At 42.4% G+C, this 21,390-nt stretch overlaps 1 protein-coding gene across 2 annotated transcripts in view; it reads left to right on the top strand.

The window, feature by feature from the left end:
- slco1c1 (solute carrier organic anion transporter family, member 1C1) overlaps positions 1-21,390 on the top strand; it is a 61,123-nt gene that overhangs the window by 5,237 nt on the left and 34,496 nt on the right. For both annotated transcript variants that reach the window (XM_021563583.2, XM_021563582.2), the window contains exons 2-3: positions 2,002-2,165; positions 19,613-19,754. In XM_021563583.2, the coding sequence (XP_021419258.2) occupies positions 2,016-2,165; positions 19,613-19,754 (292 nt within the window). In that variant the 5' untranslated portion in view covers positions 2,002-2,015. The remainder of the gene's footprint in view (positions 1-2,001; positions 2,166-19,612; positions 19,755-21,390) is intronic.

Raw genomic sequence — 21,390 nt, 5'->3', positions numbered from 1 at the left:
ATAAGATCATTAGTGAGGTTAGGCACTGATGTTGGGCGACTAGGCCTGGCTCCCAGTCGGTGACCCAATTCATCCCAAATGTGTTCGATGGGGTTGAGGTCAGGCTTTGTGCATGCCAGTCAAGTTGTTCAACACTGATCTCAACAAACCATTTCTGTATGGACCTCACTTTGTGCAACGGGGACAATGTCATGCTGAAACAGGAAAGGGCCTTCTCCAAAATGTTGCCACAAAGTTGGAAGCACAGAATCATCTAGAATGATTCTATGGGGCCTAGCCCAAACCATAAAAACAGCCCCAGACCATTGTTCCTCTTCTATCAAGCTTTACAGTTGGCACTATGCATTTGGGCAGGTAGTGTTCTCCTGGCATCCGCCAAAACCAGATTCATCCGTTGGACTGCCAGATGGTTAAGTATTATTCATCACTCCAGAGAACACGTTTCCACTGCTCCAGAGTCCAATGGCGGCGAGCTTAACATCACTCCAGCCGATGCTTGGCATTGCACATGGTTGATCTTGTGTGGGGCTGCTCGACCATGGAAACCCATTTGATGAAGCTCCCGACGAACAGTTATTGTGTTGACATTGCTTCCAGGGGAAGTTTGGAACTCGGTAGTGAGTGTAGTAACTGAGGACAGACAATTTTTACATGCTGTGAGCTCTTGTACTGCAGGATTTTAATCCATGACGGCGTAGTGTGTTACTAATGGTTTTCTTTGAGACCGTGGTCCCAGCTCTCTTCAGGTCATTGACCAGGTCCTGCCGTGTAGTTCTGGGCTGATCCCTCACCTTCCTCATGATCATTGATGCCCCACGAGGTGAGATCTTGCATGGAGCCCCAGACCGAGGGTGATTGACCGTCATCTTGAACTTCTTCCATTTTCTAATAATTGCGCCAACAGTTGTTGCCTTCTCACCAAGCTGCTTGCCTATTGTCCTGTAGCCCATCCCAGCGTCCTGTAGCACATCCCAGCCTTGTGCAGGTCTACAATTTTATCCCTGATGTCCTTACACAGCTCTCTGGTCTTGGCCATTGTGGAGAGGTTGGAGACTGTGTGTGGACAGGTGTCTTTTATACAGGTAACGAGTTCAAACAGGTGCAGTTAATACAAGTAATGAGTGGAGAACAGGAGGGCTTCTTAAAGAAAAACTAACAGGTCTGTGAGAGCCGGAATTCCTACTGGTTGGTAGGTGAATACTTAGGTCATGCAATAAAATGCAAATTCATTACTTAAAAATCATACAATGTGATATTCTGGATTTTTGTTTTAGATTCCATCTCTCACAGTTGAAGTGTACCTATGATAAAAAATTACAGACCTCTACATGCTTTGTAAGTAGGAAAGCCCGCAAAATCGGCAGTGTATCAAATACTTGTTCTCCCCACTGTATATTAGTGTAGCTCATCCAAGAGTGTATTGTCCAATTTGTCCTGATGATTACACTGCAGGGCCAAAACTTGAACCCAAGCATAAGGTTGTAGGCTGCCTGAGAAACAAGGAAGGGGGAGAAGGAGGGAAGAGTGCAAGAGAGAGACAGGGGGAGAGAGATGAGAGAAAGAGAACGTGTGTGAGTGTGAGAGAGAGAGTTGGGTGGGTGCTCTGGACAGGTTGCATCTAGATCACTTGGTTCTCTCATGTCTAAGGCTCTTTGGTTGAATTAATGATTCATCAATACATTCCTGGAAGTAGGAGCAAGATTCTAGGATTTAGGCAGTATTTGAGTGTCATCTCCCCTTTGATTTTCTTTTTTTGTTGTTGCCCAAAGTGTGTCAAATCTCAGTCTATAGTCTTAATCTATGATATGCTACTAAAACCATTTGTTTTTCTAATAAAATACTGTTATTTATTTCCTGTGGACTGCATTCCTAAAAACTCTTAAATTCTAATTGAATCCGTTGGCCTTCCTAACCTTCGGACTGGAGCAATGCTGCTGCAAACACACTTATTTTCTGGATAGGAAGAGATCTGGGTCACATGCTTGAATCATCTATTTGCAGGGTTGCATGCATCAATGCCAAGAAATTCCATAAGGGTAACTTTGCCCAAGGAAAACGTGAGCCATCTGTGCAGGATGGAGCCGGCGGCCAAGGAGAGAGGGACGACAGAGAACGGAGGCAGCTCCTCGACGAGGGCGCAGCGCTCCTCCTGCACCAGCCTCAAGGTACGATCAGAACCTCTAGGCCTCCCTCTGCCGCTCTCTGATTCTCTTTGCCTCTGACTCTCTGAGACTATCTCTGACTCGCTTAAGGTATTCAATCCGTATTACGGAGGTTCAGTGTTACAGAACAATTTAAATTTAAAGGCAATTTTCCCGCATTGGCGGAGACTGCATTCATGTCGGCGCAATCGGAAATTACCTTTACATTTTTAATCATGCAAACTCTGTAGAGTTTGGTTTGTAGACAACAGGCCATGGTAGTTAGCCTGCTGTGGTGAATGCAATCCCCAAAATTTGAACTCCAAATTAGTCAAACCCTGGACAGGGAGTGAGTTGTTCTGGACTGCAGGTGCTGAATGTTTGGCAATATAGTTGAGGTAGTACAGCATATGGACGAGCTGCCCACGGAGTGACCCTATCTTAGACCCCAGGAGAGCAAGCAGAAGTGACTGTGGCAAGGGAAAATAACTCTGGAAGGAAGAAAACCGTGAGGATTCAGGCACAGCTAGCAAGCCAACCCTCTTTTGGCTGGTTGGGTAGGAATCGGTGCGGGAGATAGACAGTGTCAATGAAAGGAGGCAGGAACTAGAAAACAGTGCTTGAGTTAATGCAGGTTCTGAGAGATGAGCATGTTGTGTGCTCTCCTAATGTTGATGTCAGAGCGGATGTAGGAATGATAGGCTTTAGAGGACCAGCATGCAAGGATTTTTATAGTATGGTCTGGGATAGGGTTGCAAAGGGTCGGAAACTTTCCGGTAAATTTCCATAGGAGTTAAGCCCGAGATTTTGGGGAATTTTGCTTTAAATTCATCAAAAAAGTTAGCTTATAACAGTGAACCTTTTTTTGTGGGATACACATAAGGCAATTCTAGGTCTTGTGGCATATTTTGGTTAAACTATCCTCAATTCAATGGAATTGCAACCCTCTGCATGCACAGTGCGTTCTACCATCACATGTGCAGTGCACTCTTCCATCACATGTACAGCTGATTCTCAAGATCTTGCATGCTAATGAGATGCTATTGAGCCCACACTACTATACTTTCTAAGCCAAGGACTACACGCTTTCTGGTAAGTTTTGATTACAATATTGGGTGGGGGAATATATTTTATACCACAGTTATTTTTTTGTTAACTAGTAAACTAGTAAATAGTAGCCTACTGCAAAGTGTGTTTAAATAATTTCTAACTCGTTAACAACTTCTGCTAGTTAGTTTTTGCTACCATGTGGGTTTTACCTTACTTGAGCCTGCTAACTGTTTCACATGTTTCCATACATGTTTAATTTTTTTTTTAAAGTTATCTTACTAAGGAGTTGTTTAATCTAACTTTATCTGTACATGGAATTGTATTTTATTTGTACAATTTTTTTTCTAATCTTTACAGGAAAATGCCACGGTCTGATGTGTGGAGACATTTCAATGCAGCTAATGTAGAAGGGAAAGCTGTGTACATTTGCAAATACTGTGCCAATCATATGTGAAGAATGAAACCAAGATGCAGAATCATCTGGCCAAGTGCATAAAGTTCCCTCAGCGCTCACAACAAGCAACCTCTGACAAAAGTCCCTCTACTTCTATTCGAGATGAAAACGATGATTCAGACACCTTATTGATAGCAACAGCTCATGTTCCTCCTGGAATCAGAAGGTGTTTTGACTCAATGGAGGAACATAGTCAGATAAATGCTGATGAATGTCTTGCTCGAGCTGTATATGCAACTGGTTCACCTCTGATGCTCACAGGCGATGTGTACTGGAAGATATTTCTGAATGTTCTTCGCCCAGCATACACCCCTACAACCAGACATACTTTATCAATTAATTTGCTGGATGCAGAGTTCAACAGAGTTCAAGTGAAGGTCAAGCAAATCATAGAGAAAGCAGACTTTATTGCAATCATCTCTGATGGGTGGTCAAATGTTTGAGGGCAAGTAATAATTAACTACATCATCTCCACCCCTACATCATCTACAAGAGCACAGACACAAGCGACAACAGACACATCAATCTCTACATAGCAGATGAGCTGAAGGCAGTCATCAATGACCTTGGAACACAGAAGGTATTTGCACTGGTGACCTACAATGCTGCGAACATGAAGGCAGCTTGATCTAAAGTGGAGGAGTCCCACCCTCACATCACACCCATTGGCTGTGCTGCTCGTGCATTGAATCTGCTCCTCAAAGACATCATGGCACTGGAAACAATGGATACACTCTACAAGAGAGCCAAGGAAATGTTTATATATGTGAAGGGTCATCATGTTATAGCAGCAATCTACCTCACCAAGCAAAGTGAGAAGAATAAGAGCACCTGAAGCTGCCCAGCAACACTCGTTGGGGTGGTGTTGTCATCATGTTTGACAGTCTCTTGGAGGGGATAGTCTCTCCAAGAAATGGCCATATCACAGTCTGCTGATATGGACAGCCCCATCGAGAGGATCAGCCTGACGTCCTGACGTCCTGAAACCTATAGCAGTAGCCATTGCACGGATTGAGCGAGACAATCCTGTCTGATGTTCAGACTCTGCTTGCAGATGTAAGAGAATAAATCCGTACTGCCGTGCCCACTTCACTGTTGGTCCAAGCAGAGGAAACTGCAGTTCTGAAATACATCAAAAAGTGCGAAGACTTCTGCCTGAAGCCCATACACGCCACAGTGTACATGTTGGACCCCAAGTATGCTGGCAAGAGCATCCTGTCTGGTGCAGAGATCAACAAGGCCTATGGTGTCATCACTACCGTGTCTTGTCACCTTTGCCTGGATGATGGCAAGGTTCTTGGCAGTCTGGCGAAGTACACTTCCAAGCAAGGGTTTTGGGATGGAGATGCAATATGGCAGTCGTGCCAACATATCTCATCAACCACCTGGTGGAAGGGACTTTGTGGATTTGAGGCGCTTTCCCCTGTTGCCTCCATCATCCTACAAATCCCACCAACATCAGCCTCCTCAGAGCGCAACTGGTCCTTGTTTGTGAACACACACACCAAAGCACGCAATAGGCTGAACAAGGGTTGAGAAATTGGTCGCCATCCGGGAAAATTTGAGGCTTTTTGAGCCCGACAACGAGCCATCCTCAATAAGGTTGGAAAGTGACAGTGAAGATGAGGCCTCAGAGTCTGATGTTCAAGAGGTGGACATTGAGGAGGTCCGGGGAGAAGAAATGGAAGCCTGAGAGGAATACAACCAAAGCTTTAGTTTCTAGACTGTCATTTTGCATAATTATGTTGAAAATGTTTTTGGGAGGTGCGATGGATCATTGGACATCATTCAATATTCCCTTTTGTTGTTCAGTGAAATCATCAAATGTGAAGAGTCAACTCCTTAAATTGAAGTTCAATGTGTAACTAAATTGTTTTTTATTTCTATTGGAAGGATTTTAATCATTTGCAATTATGTCTACTTATGATAAGGTAAAATGTTTATTTTTCTGTCTCCATATGATATGGTAAATACAGTGCCTTGCGAAAGTATTCGCCCCCCTTGAACTTTGCGACCTTTTGCCACATTTCAAGCTTCAAACATAAAGATATAAAACTGTATTTTTTTGTGAAGAATCAACAACAAGTGGGACACAATCATGAAGTGGAACGACATTTATTGGATATTTCAAACTTTTTTAACAAATCAAAAACTGAAAAATTGGGCGTGCAAAATTATTCAGCCCCTTTACTTTCAGTGCAGCAAACTCTCTCCAGAAGTTCAGTGAGGATCTCTGAATGATACAATGTTGACCTAAATGACTAATGATGATAAATACAATCCACCTGTGTGTAATCAAGTCTCCGTATAAATGCACCTGCACTGTGATAGTCTCAGAGGTCCGTTAAAAGCGCAGAGAGCATCATGAAGAACAAGGAACACACCAGGCAGGTCTGAGATACTGTTGTGAAGAAGTTTAAAGCCGGATTTGGATACAAAAAGATTTCCCAAGCTTTAAACATCCCAAGGAGCACTGTGCAAGCGATAATATTTAAATGGAAGGAGTATCAGACCACTGCAAATCTACCAAGACCTGGCCGTCCCTCTAAACTTTCAGCTCATACAAGGAGAAGACTGATCAGAGATGCAGCCAAGAGGCCCATGATCACTCTGGATGAACTGCAGAGATCTACAGCTGAGGTGGGATACTCTGTCCATAGGACAACAATCAGTCGTATATTGCACAAATCTGGCCTTTATGGAAGAGTGGCACAAAGAAAGCCATTTCTTAAAGATATCCATAAAAAGTGTTGTTTAAAGTTTGCCACAAGCCACCTGGAAGACACACCAAACATGTGGAAGAAGGTGCTCTGGTCAGATGAAACCAAAATGGAACTTTTTGGCAACAATGCAAAACGTTATGTTTGGCGTAAAAGCAACACAGCTCATCACCCTGAACACATTATCCCCACTGTCAAACATGGTGGTGGCAGCATCATGGTTTGGGCCTGCTTTTCTTCAGCAGGGACAGGGAAGATGGTTAAAATTGATGGGAAGATGGATGGAGCCAAATACAGGACCATTCTGGAAGAAAACCTGATGGAGTCTGCAAAAGACCTGAGACTGGGACGGAGATTTGTCTTCCAACAAGACAATGATCCAAAACATAAAGCAAAATCTACAATGGAATGGTTCAAAAATAAACATATCCAGGTGTTAGAATGGCCAAGTCAAAGTCCAGACCTGAATCCAATCGAGAATCTGTGGAAAGAACTGAAAACTGCTGTTCACAAATGCTCTCCATCCAACCTCACTGAGCTCGAGCTGTTTTGCAAGGAGGAATGGGAAAAAATGTCAGTCTCTCGATGTGCAAAACTGATAGAGACATACCCCAAGCGACTTACAGCTGTAATCGCAGCAAAAGGTGGCGCTACAAAGTATTAACTTAAGGGGGCTGAATAATTTTGCACGCCCAATTTTTCAGTTTTTGATTTGTTAAAAAAGTTTGAAATATCCAATAAATGTCTTTCCACTTCATGATTGTGTCCCACTTGTTGTTGATTCTTCACAAAAAAAATACAGTTTTATATCTTTATGTTTGAAGCCTGAAATGTGGCAAAAGGTCGCAAAGTTCAAGGGGGCCGAATACTTTCGCAAGGCACTGTATATCCAATGCAAAAAATATTTAAATGGTATTAATATTAATTAGCATATATTTCTGTTAATTCCTGTGAATTCCCACTGATATTTTCTACCTCTGATTATTCCCCAAAATGCTGTGAAAGCAGGCAGCTTGCTGGTCCATGATCAAATCACATTTTACCTTCACATGCACCGAATACAGCAGGTTTAGACCTTACCGTGAAATGCTTACTTAAAAGCCCTTAACCAGCCATGCAGTTTTAAGAAAATAGAGTCACGAAAATATTTACCAAATAAACTAAAGTAAAAAATAACAACTAAAAAAGTAACACAATGAAATATCAATAATGAGTTTATATCAAATCAAATTTTATTTGTCACATGCGCCTAATACAACCGGTGTAGACCTTACAGTGAAATGCTTACTTAACCGTGCGGTGCAGAGAGAACAGTCTATGACTAGTGGCTGGAATCGTTGACTAGGGCCTTCCTCTGATACCACCTGGTATAGAGGTCCTGGATTGCAGGAAGCTTGGCCCCAGGAATGTACTGGGCTGTACGCACTGACCGTAGCGCCTTACGGTCAGATGCAGTTGCCATACCAGGTCAGGATGCTGTCAATGGTGCAGCTGTATAACTTTTTGAGGATCTGAGGACCCATGACAAATCTTTTCAGTCACCTGAGGGGGAAAAGGCATTGTCGTGCCCTCTTCACGACATTCTTGTTTTGTTTGGACCATGATAGTTTGTTGGTGATGTGAACACCAAGAAACTTGAAACTCTCGACTTGCTCAGCTACAGCCCCGTTGATGTGAATGGGGGAATTTTTCAGCCCTCCTTTTCCTGTATTCCATGATAATCTCCTTTGTTTTGCTCACGTTGAGGGAGAGGTTGTTGTGCTGGCACCACACTGCCAGGTTTCTGACCTCCTCCCGATAGACCGTTTTATCGTTGTCGGTGATCAGCTTAACACCGTTGTGTCATCAGAAAACTTAATGATGGTGTTGGAGTTGTGCTTGGCCACACAGTCGTGGTGAACCTGACGCATCCCCGAGGAACCCCCGTGTTAAGGAGCAGCGTGGTAGATACAGTGCCTTGCGAAAATATTCGGCCCCCTTGAACTTTGCGACCTTTTGCCACATTTCAGGCTTCAAACATAAAGATATAAAACTGTATTTTTTTGTGAAGAATCAACAACAAGTGGGACACAATCATGAAGCGGAACGACATTTATTGGATATTTCAAACTATTTTAACAAATCAAAAACTGAAAAATTGGGCGTGCAAAATTATTCAGCCCCCTTAAGTTAATACTTTGTAGCGCCACCTTTTGCTGCGATTACAGCTGTAAGTCGCTTGGGGTATGTCTCTATCAGTTTTGCACATCGAGAGACTGACATTTTTTCCCATTCCTCCTTGCAAAACAGCTCGAGCTCAGTGAGGTTGGATGGAGAGCATTTGTGAACAGCAGTTTTCAGTTCTTTCCACAGATTCTCGATTGGATTCAGGTCTGGACTTTGACTTGGCCATTCTAACACCTGGATATGTTTATTTCTGAACCATTCCATTGTAGATTTTGCTTTATGTTTTGGATCATTGTCTTGTTGGAAGACAAATCTCCGTCCCAGTCTCAGGTCTTTTGCAGACTCCATCAGGTTTTCTTCCAGAAAGGTCCTGTATTTGGCTCCATCCATCTTCCCATCAATTTTAACCATCTTCCCTGTCCCTGCTGAAGAAAAGCAGGCCCAAACCATGATGCTGCCACCACCATGTTTGACAGTGGGGATGGTGTGTTCACGGTGATGAGCTGTGTTGCTTTTACGCCAAACATAACGTTTTGCATTGTTGCCAAAAAGTTCAATTTTGGTTTCATCTGACCAGAGCACCTTCTTCCACATGTTTGGTGTGTCTCCCAGGTGGCTTGTGGCAAAGAAATGGCTTTCTTTGTGCCACTCTTCCATAAAGGCCAGATTTGTGCAATATACGACTGATTGTTGTCCTATGGACGGAGTCTCCCACCTCAGCTGTAGATCTCTGCAGTTCATCCAGAGTGATCATGGGCCTCTTGGCTGCATCTCTGATCAGTCTTCTCCTTGTATGAGCTGAAAGTTTAGAGGGACGGCCAGGTCTTGGTAGATTTGCAGTGGTCTGATACTCCTTCCATTTAAATATTATCGCTTGAACAGTGCTCCTTGGGATGTTTAAAGCTTGGGAAATCTTTTTGTATCCAAATCCGGCTTTAAACTTCTTCACAAAAGTATCTCGGACCTGCCTGGTGTGTTCCTTGTTCTTCATGATGCTCTCTGCGCTTTTAACGGACCTCTGAAACTATCACAGTGCAGGTGCATTCATACGGAGACTTGATTACACACAGGTGGATTGTATTTATCATCATTAGTAATTTAGGTCAACATTGGATCATTCAGAGATCCTCACTGAACTTCTGGAGAGAGTTTGCTGCACTGAAAGTAAAGGGGCTGAATAATTTTGCACGCCCAATTTTTCAGTTTTTGATTTGTTAAAAAAGTTTGAAATATCCAATAAATGTCGTTCCACTTCATAATTGTGCCCCACTTGTTGTTGATTCTTCACAAAAAAATACAGTTTTATATCTTTATGTTTGAAGCCTGAAATGTGGCAAAAGGTTGCAAAGTTCAAGGGGGCCGAATACTTTCGCAAGGCACTGTATGTTGTTGCCTACCCTTACCACCTGGGGGTGGTCCGTCAGGATGTCCAGGATCCAGTTGCAGAGGGAAGTGTTTAGTCCCAGGGTCCTTAGCTTAGTGATGAGTTTTGAGGGCAATATGGTGCTGAACGCTGATGTGTAGTCAATGAACAGCATTCTCAAATAGGTGTTCCTTTTGTCCAGGTGAGAAAGGGCAGTGTGGAGTGAGATTGAGATTGCATCATCTGTGGATCTGTTGGGGCAGTATGTGAAATGGAGTGGGTCTAGGGTTTCCGGGATAACAGTCTTGATGTGAGCAATGACCAGCCTTTCAAAGCACTTCATGGCTACCGAAGTGAGTGCTATGGGGTGGTAGTCATTTTTGCAGGTTACCTTCGCTTTATTGGGCTCAAGGACTATGGTGGTCTGCTTGAAACATGTAAGAATTACAGACTCAGTCAGGAGAGGAGAGTGTCAGTGAAGACATTTGCCAGTTGGTCCGCGCATGCTCTGAGTGCACGTCTTGGTAATCCGTCTGCCCCTGTGGCCTTGTGAATGTTGACTTGTTTAAAGTTCTTGCTCACGTCTGCTATGGAGAGCGTGATTTCGCAGTCATCCGGATGAGCTGGTGCTCTCATGCATGCTTAAGTGTTGCTTGCCTCGAAGCGAGCATAAAAGGCATTTAGCCCGTCTGGTTGGCTCGCGTCATTTGGCAGCTCACAGCTGGGTTTCCCTTAGTAGTCTGTAATAGTTTGCAAGTCCTGACACATGTAGTAGGATTTAATCTTAGTCCTGTATTGACGCTTTGCCTGTTTGATGGTTTGTCTGAGGGCTTAGCAGGATTTCTTATGCTCTTTCTCCGGCACTCTAGGTCATCATATTTCCGCGCCTCAGCCGGATCGACAGGTTCCCACGCCTTAGCAGAGGTGACCGGTTCACTCCTGATCCTGGAGTGGACCGTGTACTCCCTCTCCGGCCTGTGTACTCCCTCTCCAGACTCTAGGTCACCAGGCTGCTTGTTATTGAACACTCCTGTCACCAGCGTTATGAGCATAATGACACTCACCTGGACTCCATCACCTCCTTGATTACCTGCCCTTTATATGTCATTCCTTTTCGTTTCTTCCCCAATTGTCATTGTTCCTGTTTCATGTCGGTGCGCTGTTTGTGTTTCTTGTTTTGTTCATTTATTTATTACATTTATTCACTCCCTGAACTTGCTTCACAACTCTCAGCACACATCCTCTTTCTCCCTTTTAAATTCCTTTGATATATCCACTGCGCCACTCGGGCAAAGAGATATATTAAATTCACTAATACTAAACTTGTGCCCCGGTTCGAATCGAGGTTGAATCATATCCGGCCGTGATTGGGAGTCCCATAGAACGGCACACAATTGGCCCAGCGTCGCCTGGGTTTGGCCGGGGTAGGCCGTCATTGTAAATAAGAATTTGTTCTTAACTGACTTCCCTAGTTAAATAAAAAAATACAAAGAAATTATAAATTGAATGGGCCAAGGGAAATTTTGTAGCCACCCTCAAATTCATAGACACAGTGGATGCTAAGGCTGACAGTCCATAGCCGTGTGCGAAATCTGTTTTGCCTATTACTTACTAAAACTGTGTACACTACATACAATTTAGAACATACTGTTTAGTAAGACTGTATGCAGTAGGCAACAAATACTAACATATTAGACTCATATTAGTGCTGGGGACAATAAAAGGCCACTCTAAAATGTGCAGTTTTGTCACACAACAGAATGCGACAGATGTCTCAAGTTTTGAGCGTGCAATTTTCATGGTGACTGCCAGAGAATTGTCATGGTGACTGCTAGAGAATTGAATGTTAATTTCTCTACCATTAGCCGCCTCCAATGTCATTTTAGAGAATTTAGCAGTATGTCCAACCGGCCTCACAACCACAGACCACGTATATGGCGTTGTGTGGGCGAGCGGTTTTCTGATGTCAACGTGCCCCATGGTAGCGGTATGGGTAGGCATAAGCTACGGATCGAGTCTGAGTCACAAGTCCCTATGGCTGAAGTCCAAGTCCCAGTGTTCGTGTCTTGGTCCAAGTGTTCAAGTCTGAGCCACTGGGTCCACATTAACTCAAAATAAAGTTATTTACCCAGTCAGATATAGTGTAGTGGCCCAACAAACGTAGCAGCGGTATTATGGGTCATGTCCTTTGAAGGGTAGCCTAAGGTCTAGAATTAATCCGTTTTCTCTCAGGAATAGAGGTAGACTTGGCTACGTTGGCTACAGAACCTGTGTATGAAATGCAGTGTGAAAGACTACTTTTCTATAGCCCACTCAAGGGAGAGAAAAACATAGCTAGACTTTTGCTTTATTATTAAACTCAGTGCTGCTATTGTTTTTTATTTCGTAAAGCAGTGTGTGTTTCTTAAGGCAAAGGGTAGCTAAATAGAAGACTGGTGGTGATTGGTTAGCTCAAGTGAAGCCTGAGAGTCACCTGCGTATTATGTATAAATGGAGCCGGAGCGGCGCCTGTCTGCTTTTCTGCCCACACAGATATAGTCTCGTCAACTGGCACTGTAAAATAGGTGTTTGATTAATATTTTAGTCACTACACTGAGTTTTCAACCTATTGTGAAGCCCCATCCTTCAGCTTTATAGCTGTTTTTTTAATCAAGGAGTAGGCCTTTAATTGCCTAAAAACATCCTTCCCCCTGACACAAAGGATTTGCGTCCACCTCAGAGCTCAGAGAGCAGCAGCTTGTTATTCTTCAGGATTAAAGCTACATGAGACAATGGTGTCTCAGCCTCTTAAAATAAGACTGTTTGTTGAAGTACGTTCAAAGTTGAAAAAGGTCAGTTTCTCAGGATTGTTAGTTAGCCCGCCGGTGTGGCTCAGGGTTCTATGGTGCTTGTTTGAACTGTAATGCCATGATGAATACATATCACAATATTCTACTCGTTAGCATATCGTCAGACTGTTTCCACTGGTATTGGTAGACTATTTAACAGGAAAGTACGTTGTAACTCGAATGGGTATTTTCTGGTACACAAATGGTGTAACCAAATGGTGCCTAGTTGTAACGGGTGTCGTCGTCGGATGAGGAGGAGGAATCAGACCAAAGTGCAGCGTGGTAAGTGTTCATGACTTTTATTGAACTGAACACTGAAGCAAAAATAACAAGGTGAATAGACGAAACCTGAAACAGTCCTGTCAGGTGAAGAACACTAAACAGAAAACAACTACCCACAAAACATAGGTGGGAAAAAGCTAAGTATGGTTCCCAATCAGAGACAACGATAGTCAGCTGTCCCTGATTGAGAACCATACCCGGCCAAAACAAAGAAATACAAAACATAGAAAAAGGAACATAGAATGCCCACCCAAATCACACCCTGACCAAACCAAAATAGAGACATAAAAAGCTCTCTAAGGTGACATTAGTGGTGCTTGATTCAAATGAATCCCAAAGAAACAAATAGCCTGAGTAATTAATAGATGATCAGTTTATTACCATTTTGCCATGTTATTTCTTATTAAATGGGCTTCCTGGTCATTTCTGTTCTTTAAGGTAAAGTGCTACCTTTTTCTCTTTCATATTCACAATGAGATGAGGCAATGGGTCTAATATGGCTAAGATCAACTAATGTTTGAATATTCACATGTAGCCATTTCTATTGCTAGAAGACATTTTAGAAATCAAAGATCTAAAAAAAGAGATACAATAGAGCTCAGATTGTAAAAGTATTCTCTTTTTAGTCATAGATATGGCTAATTCACGTGTTTCCTAGATAGGCATAATATGACCATGCAAAAAAAGCCATTTTGGGTTGATCATGGGTTAATTGTGACTGCGAACACTCTATAGACCCTTTGTTGGGGTGTTAAGAAAGGATCTATTGTATGGCCTTGCATTGAAACTGTATGACTAACTAAAGCTGATTAACTGTGACTATGCTAGTTGCTGCCAGTGAGATTTGACTTAAACATGTTGACACACATGTGGACCATAGATGTGATGACATAAATTCAGAGCTGGGCTCAGACGGTGTTTTCCTTTCAATTAAATGCAGATCACTGAGTTATTGGTTTTCTATTAGTGTAAGAGATATTCTAGGCCTTACATGCGATTCTACTTTGCTCTGTTGATACAGGATATTTATTTTAGGAGACAGTGTAATTATGTAGTCCCACTAGACAAGCTTATGCAAAGTGTTCAATCTACCAGGCTGCTGTGTCTGTCTCTGAATAACTAAACATTAGAAATGCCATGTCATTTATAGAAGTGCCGAATGGATTTGTTAGCTGTTAGCTAGGATTTGTTAGCTCTTCTCTAAACCCTTAGGCACCTGAGATTACTCTTGCTGCTCTCTGTATCCTAATAGCCTCCGATAGAGTTACCAGCAGTTACCAGTTACCAGTTACCAAATCCTGAAGCCGTAGTGGTAAATTCTGGGAAATTAGGCCCCAGAGGGCTCTGGTCACGTGCAAGGTTTGACTGCTGGTCAGGTTGCTACTTCCATGCATGTGTAATGTGATCTAACTGTGATCTAGCTCAGAGTAAGGCAATATGGCCAAAATATCATATTTTTGACAAATTTATGTTTTTGAATAACAAAGTTTAAAAAAAAATGTCATGAGTAAGTGCATGCATTTCCTTCAGTCATGTTATTATTTCCACACTGTATCACATTTATTTTGTCTTTGTATGCCTCTATTTTGTAAAATAAAAAAATAAAAAAAGTTAAATAATTATTCTCCTCTATGAACATGTATACTGAACAAAAATATAAACGCAGCATGCAACCATTTCAAAGATTTTACTGAGTTACAGTTCATATAAGGAAGTCAGACATCTGAAATCTATGGCTGGGAAAACAGATATGCATCGGTTGGTCATAAACCTTTGAAACAAAGGTAGGGGCGGGGATCAGAAAACCAGTCAGCATCTGGTTTGACTACCATTTGCCTCATGAAGTGCGACACATCTCCTTCACATTTGAGTTGATCAGGCTATTGATTGTGGCCTGTGGAATGTTGTCCTACTCCTCTTCATTGGCTGTGCGAAGTTGCTGGATATTGGCAGGAACTGGAACACGCTGTCGCACACATCGATCCAGAGCATCCCAAACATGCTCAATGGGTGACATGTCTGGTGAGTATTCAGGCCATCGAAGCACTAGGACATTTTCAGCTTCCAGGAATTGTGTACAGCTCCTTGCGACATGGGTCTGTGTATTATCATGCTGAAACATAAGGTGATGTTGGCAGATGAATGGCACGACAATGGGCCTCAGGATCTTGGCACGGTATCTCTATGCATTGAAATTGCAATCGCTAAAATGTAATTGTGTTCGTTGTCTGTAGCTTATGCCTGCCCATACCATAACCCTACCGCCATCATGGGGCACGCTGTTCACAATGTTGACATTAGCAAACCGCTCACCCACACTAGATTATTTGCAGGAAAGAATTGGTTACATGCGTGAAGTGGATCTCAAGTAATCTATGAACTTTTGAACATCTTGGCCATCTACTGTTATAATCTCCACCCAGCACAGCCTGAAGAGGACTGGCCAACCCTCAGAGCCTGGTTCCTCTCTAGGTTTCATCCTAGGTTCCTGCCTTTCTAGGGAGTTTTTCCTAGCCACCATGCTTCTACATCTGCATTGCTTGCTGTTTGGGGTATTAGGCTGGGTTTCTGTATTAGCACTTTGTTACATTGGCTGATGTAAAAAGGGCTCTATACATTTTGATTGATTGAAATTGGTTCCCTCAATCAGGACTACAAGGCACAGGGAGAACCATGACCAAGGTTTTCTGACCCATTTTCAAACCCCCGAGAGAGTGAGAGAGATTACAGAATTGAAGCCGTGATTAGCTTAGAACAACAAAAAGGTTGTATTCTTCACGTGTCTTTTGTCTACCCTGAGGGAATTAGAGAACTAATTGACTGTTGGGCCCAGGCAGGAGAGAGGAAAGGAAGGAATAAGGGAAGATATCTCTCCTTTCTCCTGTCTTCCCTTATTCCTGCCTTTCCTCTCCTACCTCTCCTGCCCAACAGTCTATGGGGCGTCAGGGTAGCCTAGTGGTTAGAGCGTTGGACTAATAACCGGAAGGTTGTGAGTTCAAACCCCCGAGCTGACAAGGTACAAATCTGTCGTTCTGCCCCTGAACAGGCAGTTAACCCACTGTTCCCAGGCCGTCATTGAAAATAAGAATTTGTTCTTAACTGACTTGCCTGGTTAAATAAAGGTAAAATAAATAAAAATAAAATATGCTGCTCTGGATTTGACTGTCTGAAAATGAAGAGAGAGAGGAGGGTGGGAGATAGAAAGGGGGGAGAGAGAGAGAGACACAGGGAGACCCAGATAGAGGGAGATATTGGCCATGTCCAGATACTCGTACTTGCTTCCTAAATAGTAGGCCGTTTGAGTATGCAAAATAATTATTTTTTTTGCGTTTGTGACATTTAGCAAATCGAGTATACTTTAAATGCCAGGAGGGCATACTTATTTCATAGAGTAGAATGCGTTGCACACTATTGAGGAAGATAATCGTCTTTTCACACCCACATGTGTTCGACAACAGCTGATAATCAGAATAGGGGATGTGCTCCACAATAATGTACGAATGGCGAGGAACAAGCGTGATTTCGCATTTGATGGCGCCTTCTCAGTATGGATGAGAAGTATGTTGATATTTGTTGTTTACTGCATACGTTTGTACTAAACAGTATGTTTTAAATAGAATGTAGTATGGTTAGAAAGAGGGGGAGGTTGTTAATGAAGCATACGCTATTGCAAGCGAACAGCCTTGAAGGTTCATTAGGAACCCTCTGACCAATTTGAATTACAATGCACTTGGGAGAGATAATGTCCCATCCGACCATGAATTAGACCCTGAATTATCACTTGTCTTCCAGTTGTGGTTGCAAGCCTGAATTGATGTTTATCTCTGTAATTGGGCTTGTGCTTTCTAGTGATTTTTGTCTGGCTGCCAGTGTAGATCATACATACTAACGTAAACTCTCTGGGGTGTCATCATTCATGAGTTAATTTCTTAATGCCTCAAATGAACAATAATAGTACCATAACGGATTGCTATGCTTTGTTTGTTTTATAGTTTTGACTGGCTGGATGGATTGATGGTGTGTGCTGTAGCCTGCATGCAGAGGACATCACTGCTGAGGGACTCCATTAAAACACTCGTTTAACCAGCCATTTAATCCACAAATGGTCTCTCTCCTCTTCAACTCTCACTCTCTGTCTCTCTCTCTCTCTTTCTTGCTTCATCTCTCTCTTTCTTGCTTTATCTCTCTCTCTCTCGTTCTCTCTCTCTCGTTCTCTCTCTCTCTCTCTCTCTCTCACTCTCTGGTCGTGTTCAAAATCTGTCTTTCTTACCACTTACTAAAACTACATACGGTGTACTAATCATACTATTTAGAACGTACTGTTTAGTAAAACTGTATACAGTAAGCAACAAATATCAACGTACTAGACACACCCATACTAAGAATACGTCATTTAATGCAGTGGTTCCCAAAGTTTTTCACTCAGACCCCCTTCCAGCATTGGGGAACATCCCGCATGTGTGTGCCACTCCTATTTTAATTGGCAGAAGCACTGATCATGACACAAACCGTTCACACCCCTCTTGTTGGCGGAGAGAACATTTTGCAGGTTTAAAACGTATTTCCTGCAATTCTACAATTTCTTTCATGGGATGCAGACATTTTGCCGTTTTAAAGCTCATTTTCTTGCAATTCTATGAAAAAAGTGTACATATCACATGTACTCAAAATGCCTTCTATTTTGAGTACGAGTATTCGGACCCCGCCTTTCTTTCTTTCTTTCTTTCACAGTGCCACAGGAACGTCTGTATAATGTTTGGGTTTTCAGTTATTACAATGCCAAAGACATGCTCATTTTAATGTGTACTAGAAGAGTGTTCTGGTGCCTTTCAAAAAATATACTGAACAAAAATATAAACGTGCAACAATTTAAAAGATTTTACTGAGTTACAGTTCATATGAGGATTTAAATCAATTTAAATCAATTCATTAGATCCTAATCTATGGATTTCACACAAATGTGAATACCGAATACAGGCCTAATAATGGGCCTCAGGATCTCGTACCTGTATTTTTGTGCACTAAAATTGCCACGGATTAAATGCAATTTTTTTTTGTTGTCCGTAACCGATTCCTGCCCATACCATACCTACACCGCCACCAAAACCTCTCCCCCACATAACACCATACAAATAGTCTGCGGTTGTGATGCCTGTTGGATGTACTGCCAAATGCTCTAAAACAACTTTGGAGGCAGCTTAGGATAGAGAAATTAACATTAAATTCTCTGGCAACAGAGCTCTGCTCTGGTGGGCATTCCTGCAGTCAGCATGCCGATTGCACGCTCCCTCAAAACTTGAGATATCTCTGGCATTGTGTTGTGTGACAAAACTGCACATTTTAGAGTGGCCTTTTATGGTCCCCAGCGCAAGGTGCACCTGTGTAATGATCCTGATGTTTAATCAGCTTCTTGATATGCCATACCTGTCAGGTGGATACATTATCTTGGCAAATGAGAAATATTCACTGACAAGGATATGAACAAATTTGTGTACAAAATTTGAGAGAAATAAGCTTTTTGTGCATATGGAAAATTTCAGGGATCTTTTATTTCAGCTCATAAAACAATGGATCAACACTTTACATGTTGCGTTTATATTTTTGTTCAGTGTAGTTTCCCGGGCTAGTCTTTGATGTGGAAAAGCCCATGGGAATGTGGACGTGCCGCTGTGAGAAGACAAACATTACTCATTGTGAGAGATGGGAGGTGTTGCTAGTCGTGACTGGCCCAGAGCGGGAAGACTGATGCAATGGATGCTGGAGCTCATCTTTCCTAGCCTAGTCCCCGATCTGTTTGTGCTATCTTGCCAACACCTTGTCACTAATTTCCAAACATGTTTGGCACGACAGTTCCATAAGGACATCAGAAACAGACTGGGACACACACTGGGTTCTTCAGCTGTCCCCATAGGATAACACTTTTTGGTTCCAGGTAAAAGCCTTTTGGGTTCCAGGTAGAATCATTTTGGGTTCTACTTGGAACCAAAAGGGTTCTACCTGGAGCCAACAAGGGTTCTTTTAAAATATATCCTATGGGGACATCCGAAGATCCCTTTTAGGTTCTAGATAGCACCTTTTTTTCTAAGATTGAAGGCCAATCCATAATGAATAAGTTCCCTCTCCTAGTCAAAACCAATCCTTTCTTCATCAGTTGCTAGGGTTGAGTCATCGGTCTCTCACATAAGGAGCCATCTTAAGTCTGATGGAGACTCTTAATCCTCTCTTTGTCCGGGTCTTCCTCAATACCCTGTAGTTACAGATACACTCTGCCTTCCCTCTCATCCTCCATCCCCCCTTTTCCTTTCCCTCTTCTATCCTCCTCTCCTCTGTGCTTCTATGATGTAGGCCTAGTTGAATATTAAACAGGAAATGTGATTAGCAGGAGCTAAAATAGGCTAATGAGCCTATGAAAAGTAGAGCTGTGGTGTACATTAGAGCAACACAGGGGTAACTCTCCCTCTCTCTGACGATGAAAATCTGGATACAAGTACAACCCGATATGTATTAATTATTAACAATCAATATCTCTTTCTCCCCATCCCCTTTCTTCTATGTCTCACTTTCTGCCTCCTTCCTTTCTCCTTTCTTTTTCCCCTCATGCTCTTCAGATGTTCCTTGTGGCTCTGTCGTTTGCCTACTTTGCCAAGGCCTTGTCTGGCAGCTACATGAAGAGCACAATAACCCAGCTGGAGAGGCGCTTTGACATCCCCAGTTACCTAACCGGCGTCATCGACGGGAGCTTTGAGATTGGTAAGTAAGTGTCTGCGTCACAGGTCCCCATCCCCCAGTCCTCACCTCGTCCTCATCCCCAGGGCTATTTTGGGCTTCCGTTCTATCCATGTTGTTGTGAAAGAGAAGAGATGTGAATGAATGGGTCACCAAGGCCTTCTAGGGAGTCTCATTTATCAGGTGTGTGTGCACAAAAAAACTATCAACCTTGTGTGCACCAGATTTCCCACAAAGGTTAGTATTTATTAATTTTGAACTTGTGGGAAAGTGTACAGCCCAGACCATTCGTACGCACAACTTCTAGTGGTTGATCGATTGTATTGCAAGCAGATATTGTTCTTATGGGGGAGATGGTGTTTGATGCACGAGAATTATTCATACAAAACTTCAAACGTCTGCCTAATGATAAAACAGATGCATTAGATGTTGTTAAGAAGATAGCATAGCAGCATGTAGCCTAATATATTTTATTATATAGGCCTAAATCATAATCATATTGCAGGACATGTCTCTCCTTTTCTGACATGACTGGTTTATTCCCGCTACAGAACAAATATTAGGCTACCATTTATCCAACGCTCATTCAATAGCCAAGCGTGCCTACTTAAAATATTTGACATGATGGGTAGGCTACCATATTGCTGTGTGGTAAGAGGGCAACATCATAGCCTATTTAATCTCATAGCCTATACCAAGGAAGGAGATATAAACACAATGATGCACTGATAAACAAAATATTGAACAACAATTTGTGTTTTGATTAGGAGGTGTTGGCTGAAGCATTTACTTTTAAATGGTTTGAATAGACAATCAATCTTGCAGAATGCGCGGCCAGTGTTTGGCTCTCGCTATAGGCGGCATGCAAGTCACTGAAACATATTCTGCCTACACCTTTTAGAAATCTGATCAAACTTACCATTGCACCTTCTTTGAGAAACTGTCATGGCCCAGTTCAAACATCAAATCAAATCCAAATCAAAGTGTATTGGTCACGTACACAGATTTGCAGATGGTATCGCATGTGCAGTGAAATGCTCATGTCTCTAGCAGCGAATTGCGCCGTTTCCCCCTACTGTGGATTCCGTCTCTATGGGTTTGGTTAAGGTTAAGGTAAGGGGTCAGTTTTAGTTTATAATTAGCCATTTTGCAGTGTCCTCGTAGAGTCTCCCTTCAGCCCAAGCTTTAGGAGTATATAGAAACACCTCTCTACCTTAAGCCTTTCTTTTGGGGGGGGGGGGGGGGGGGGGGCTAGATCAGCGTTAATAATACAGACAGATTGTGGCTTCCATCAATGTAATTGTCTGCATAATTTCCAAATGATCACGCATAATTTCCAATCCCCCATGTATTTCTTATATGTATATAAAATATATACACTGCTGGTCAAATGTTTTAGAAAACCTTCTCATTCAAGGGTTTTTCTTTATTTGTACTATTTTCTACATTGTAGAATAATAGTGAAGACATCAAAACTATAAAATAACACATATGGAATCATGTAGTAACCAAAAAAGTGTTAAACAAATCAAAATATATTTTATTTTTGAGATTCTTCAAATAGCCACCCTTTACCTTGATGACAGCTTTGCACGCTCTTGGCATTCTCTCAACCAGCTGCAGAATGCTGTGGTAGCCATGCTGGTTAAGTATGTCTTGA

Source organism: Oncorhynchus mykiss, chromosome 15, assembly GCF_013265735.2.
Source record: "Oncorhynchus mykiss isolate Arlee chromosome 15, USDA_OmykA_1.1, whole genome shotgun sequence".
Classification (NCBI taxonomy): domain Eukaryota; kingdom Metazoa; phylum Chordata; class Actinopteri; order Salmoniformes; family Salmonidae; genus Oncorhynchus; species Oncorhynchus mykiss.
The sequence above is the reverse complement of the archived record's forward strand: the minus strand, read 5'-3'. Positions and strand labels throughout refer to the sequence as shown.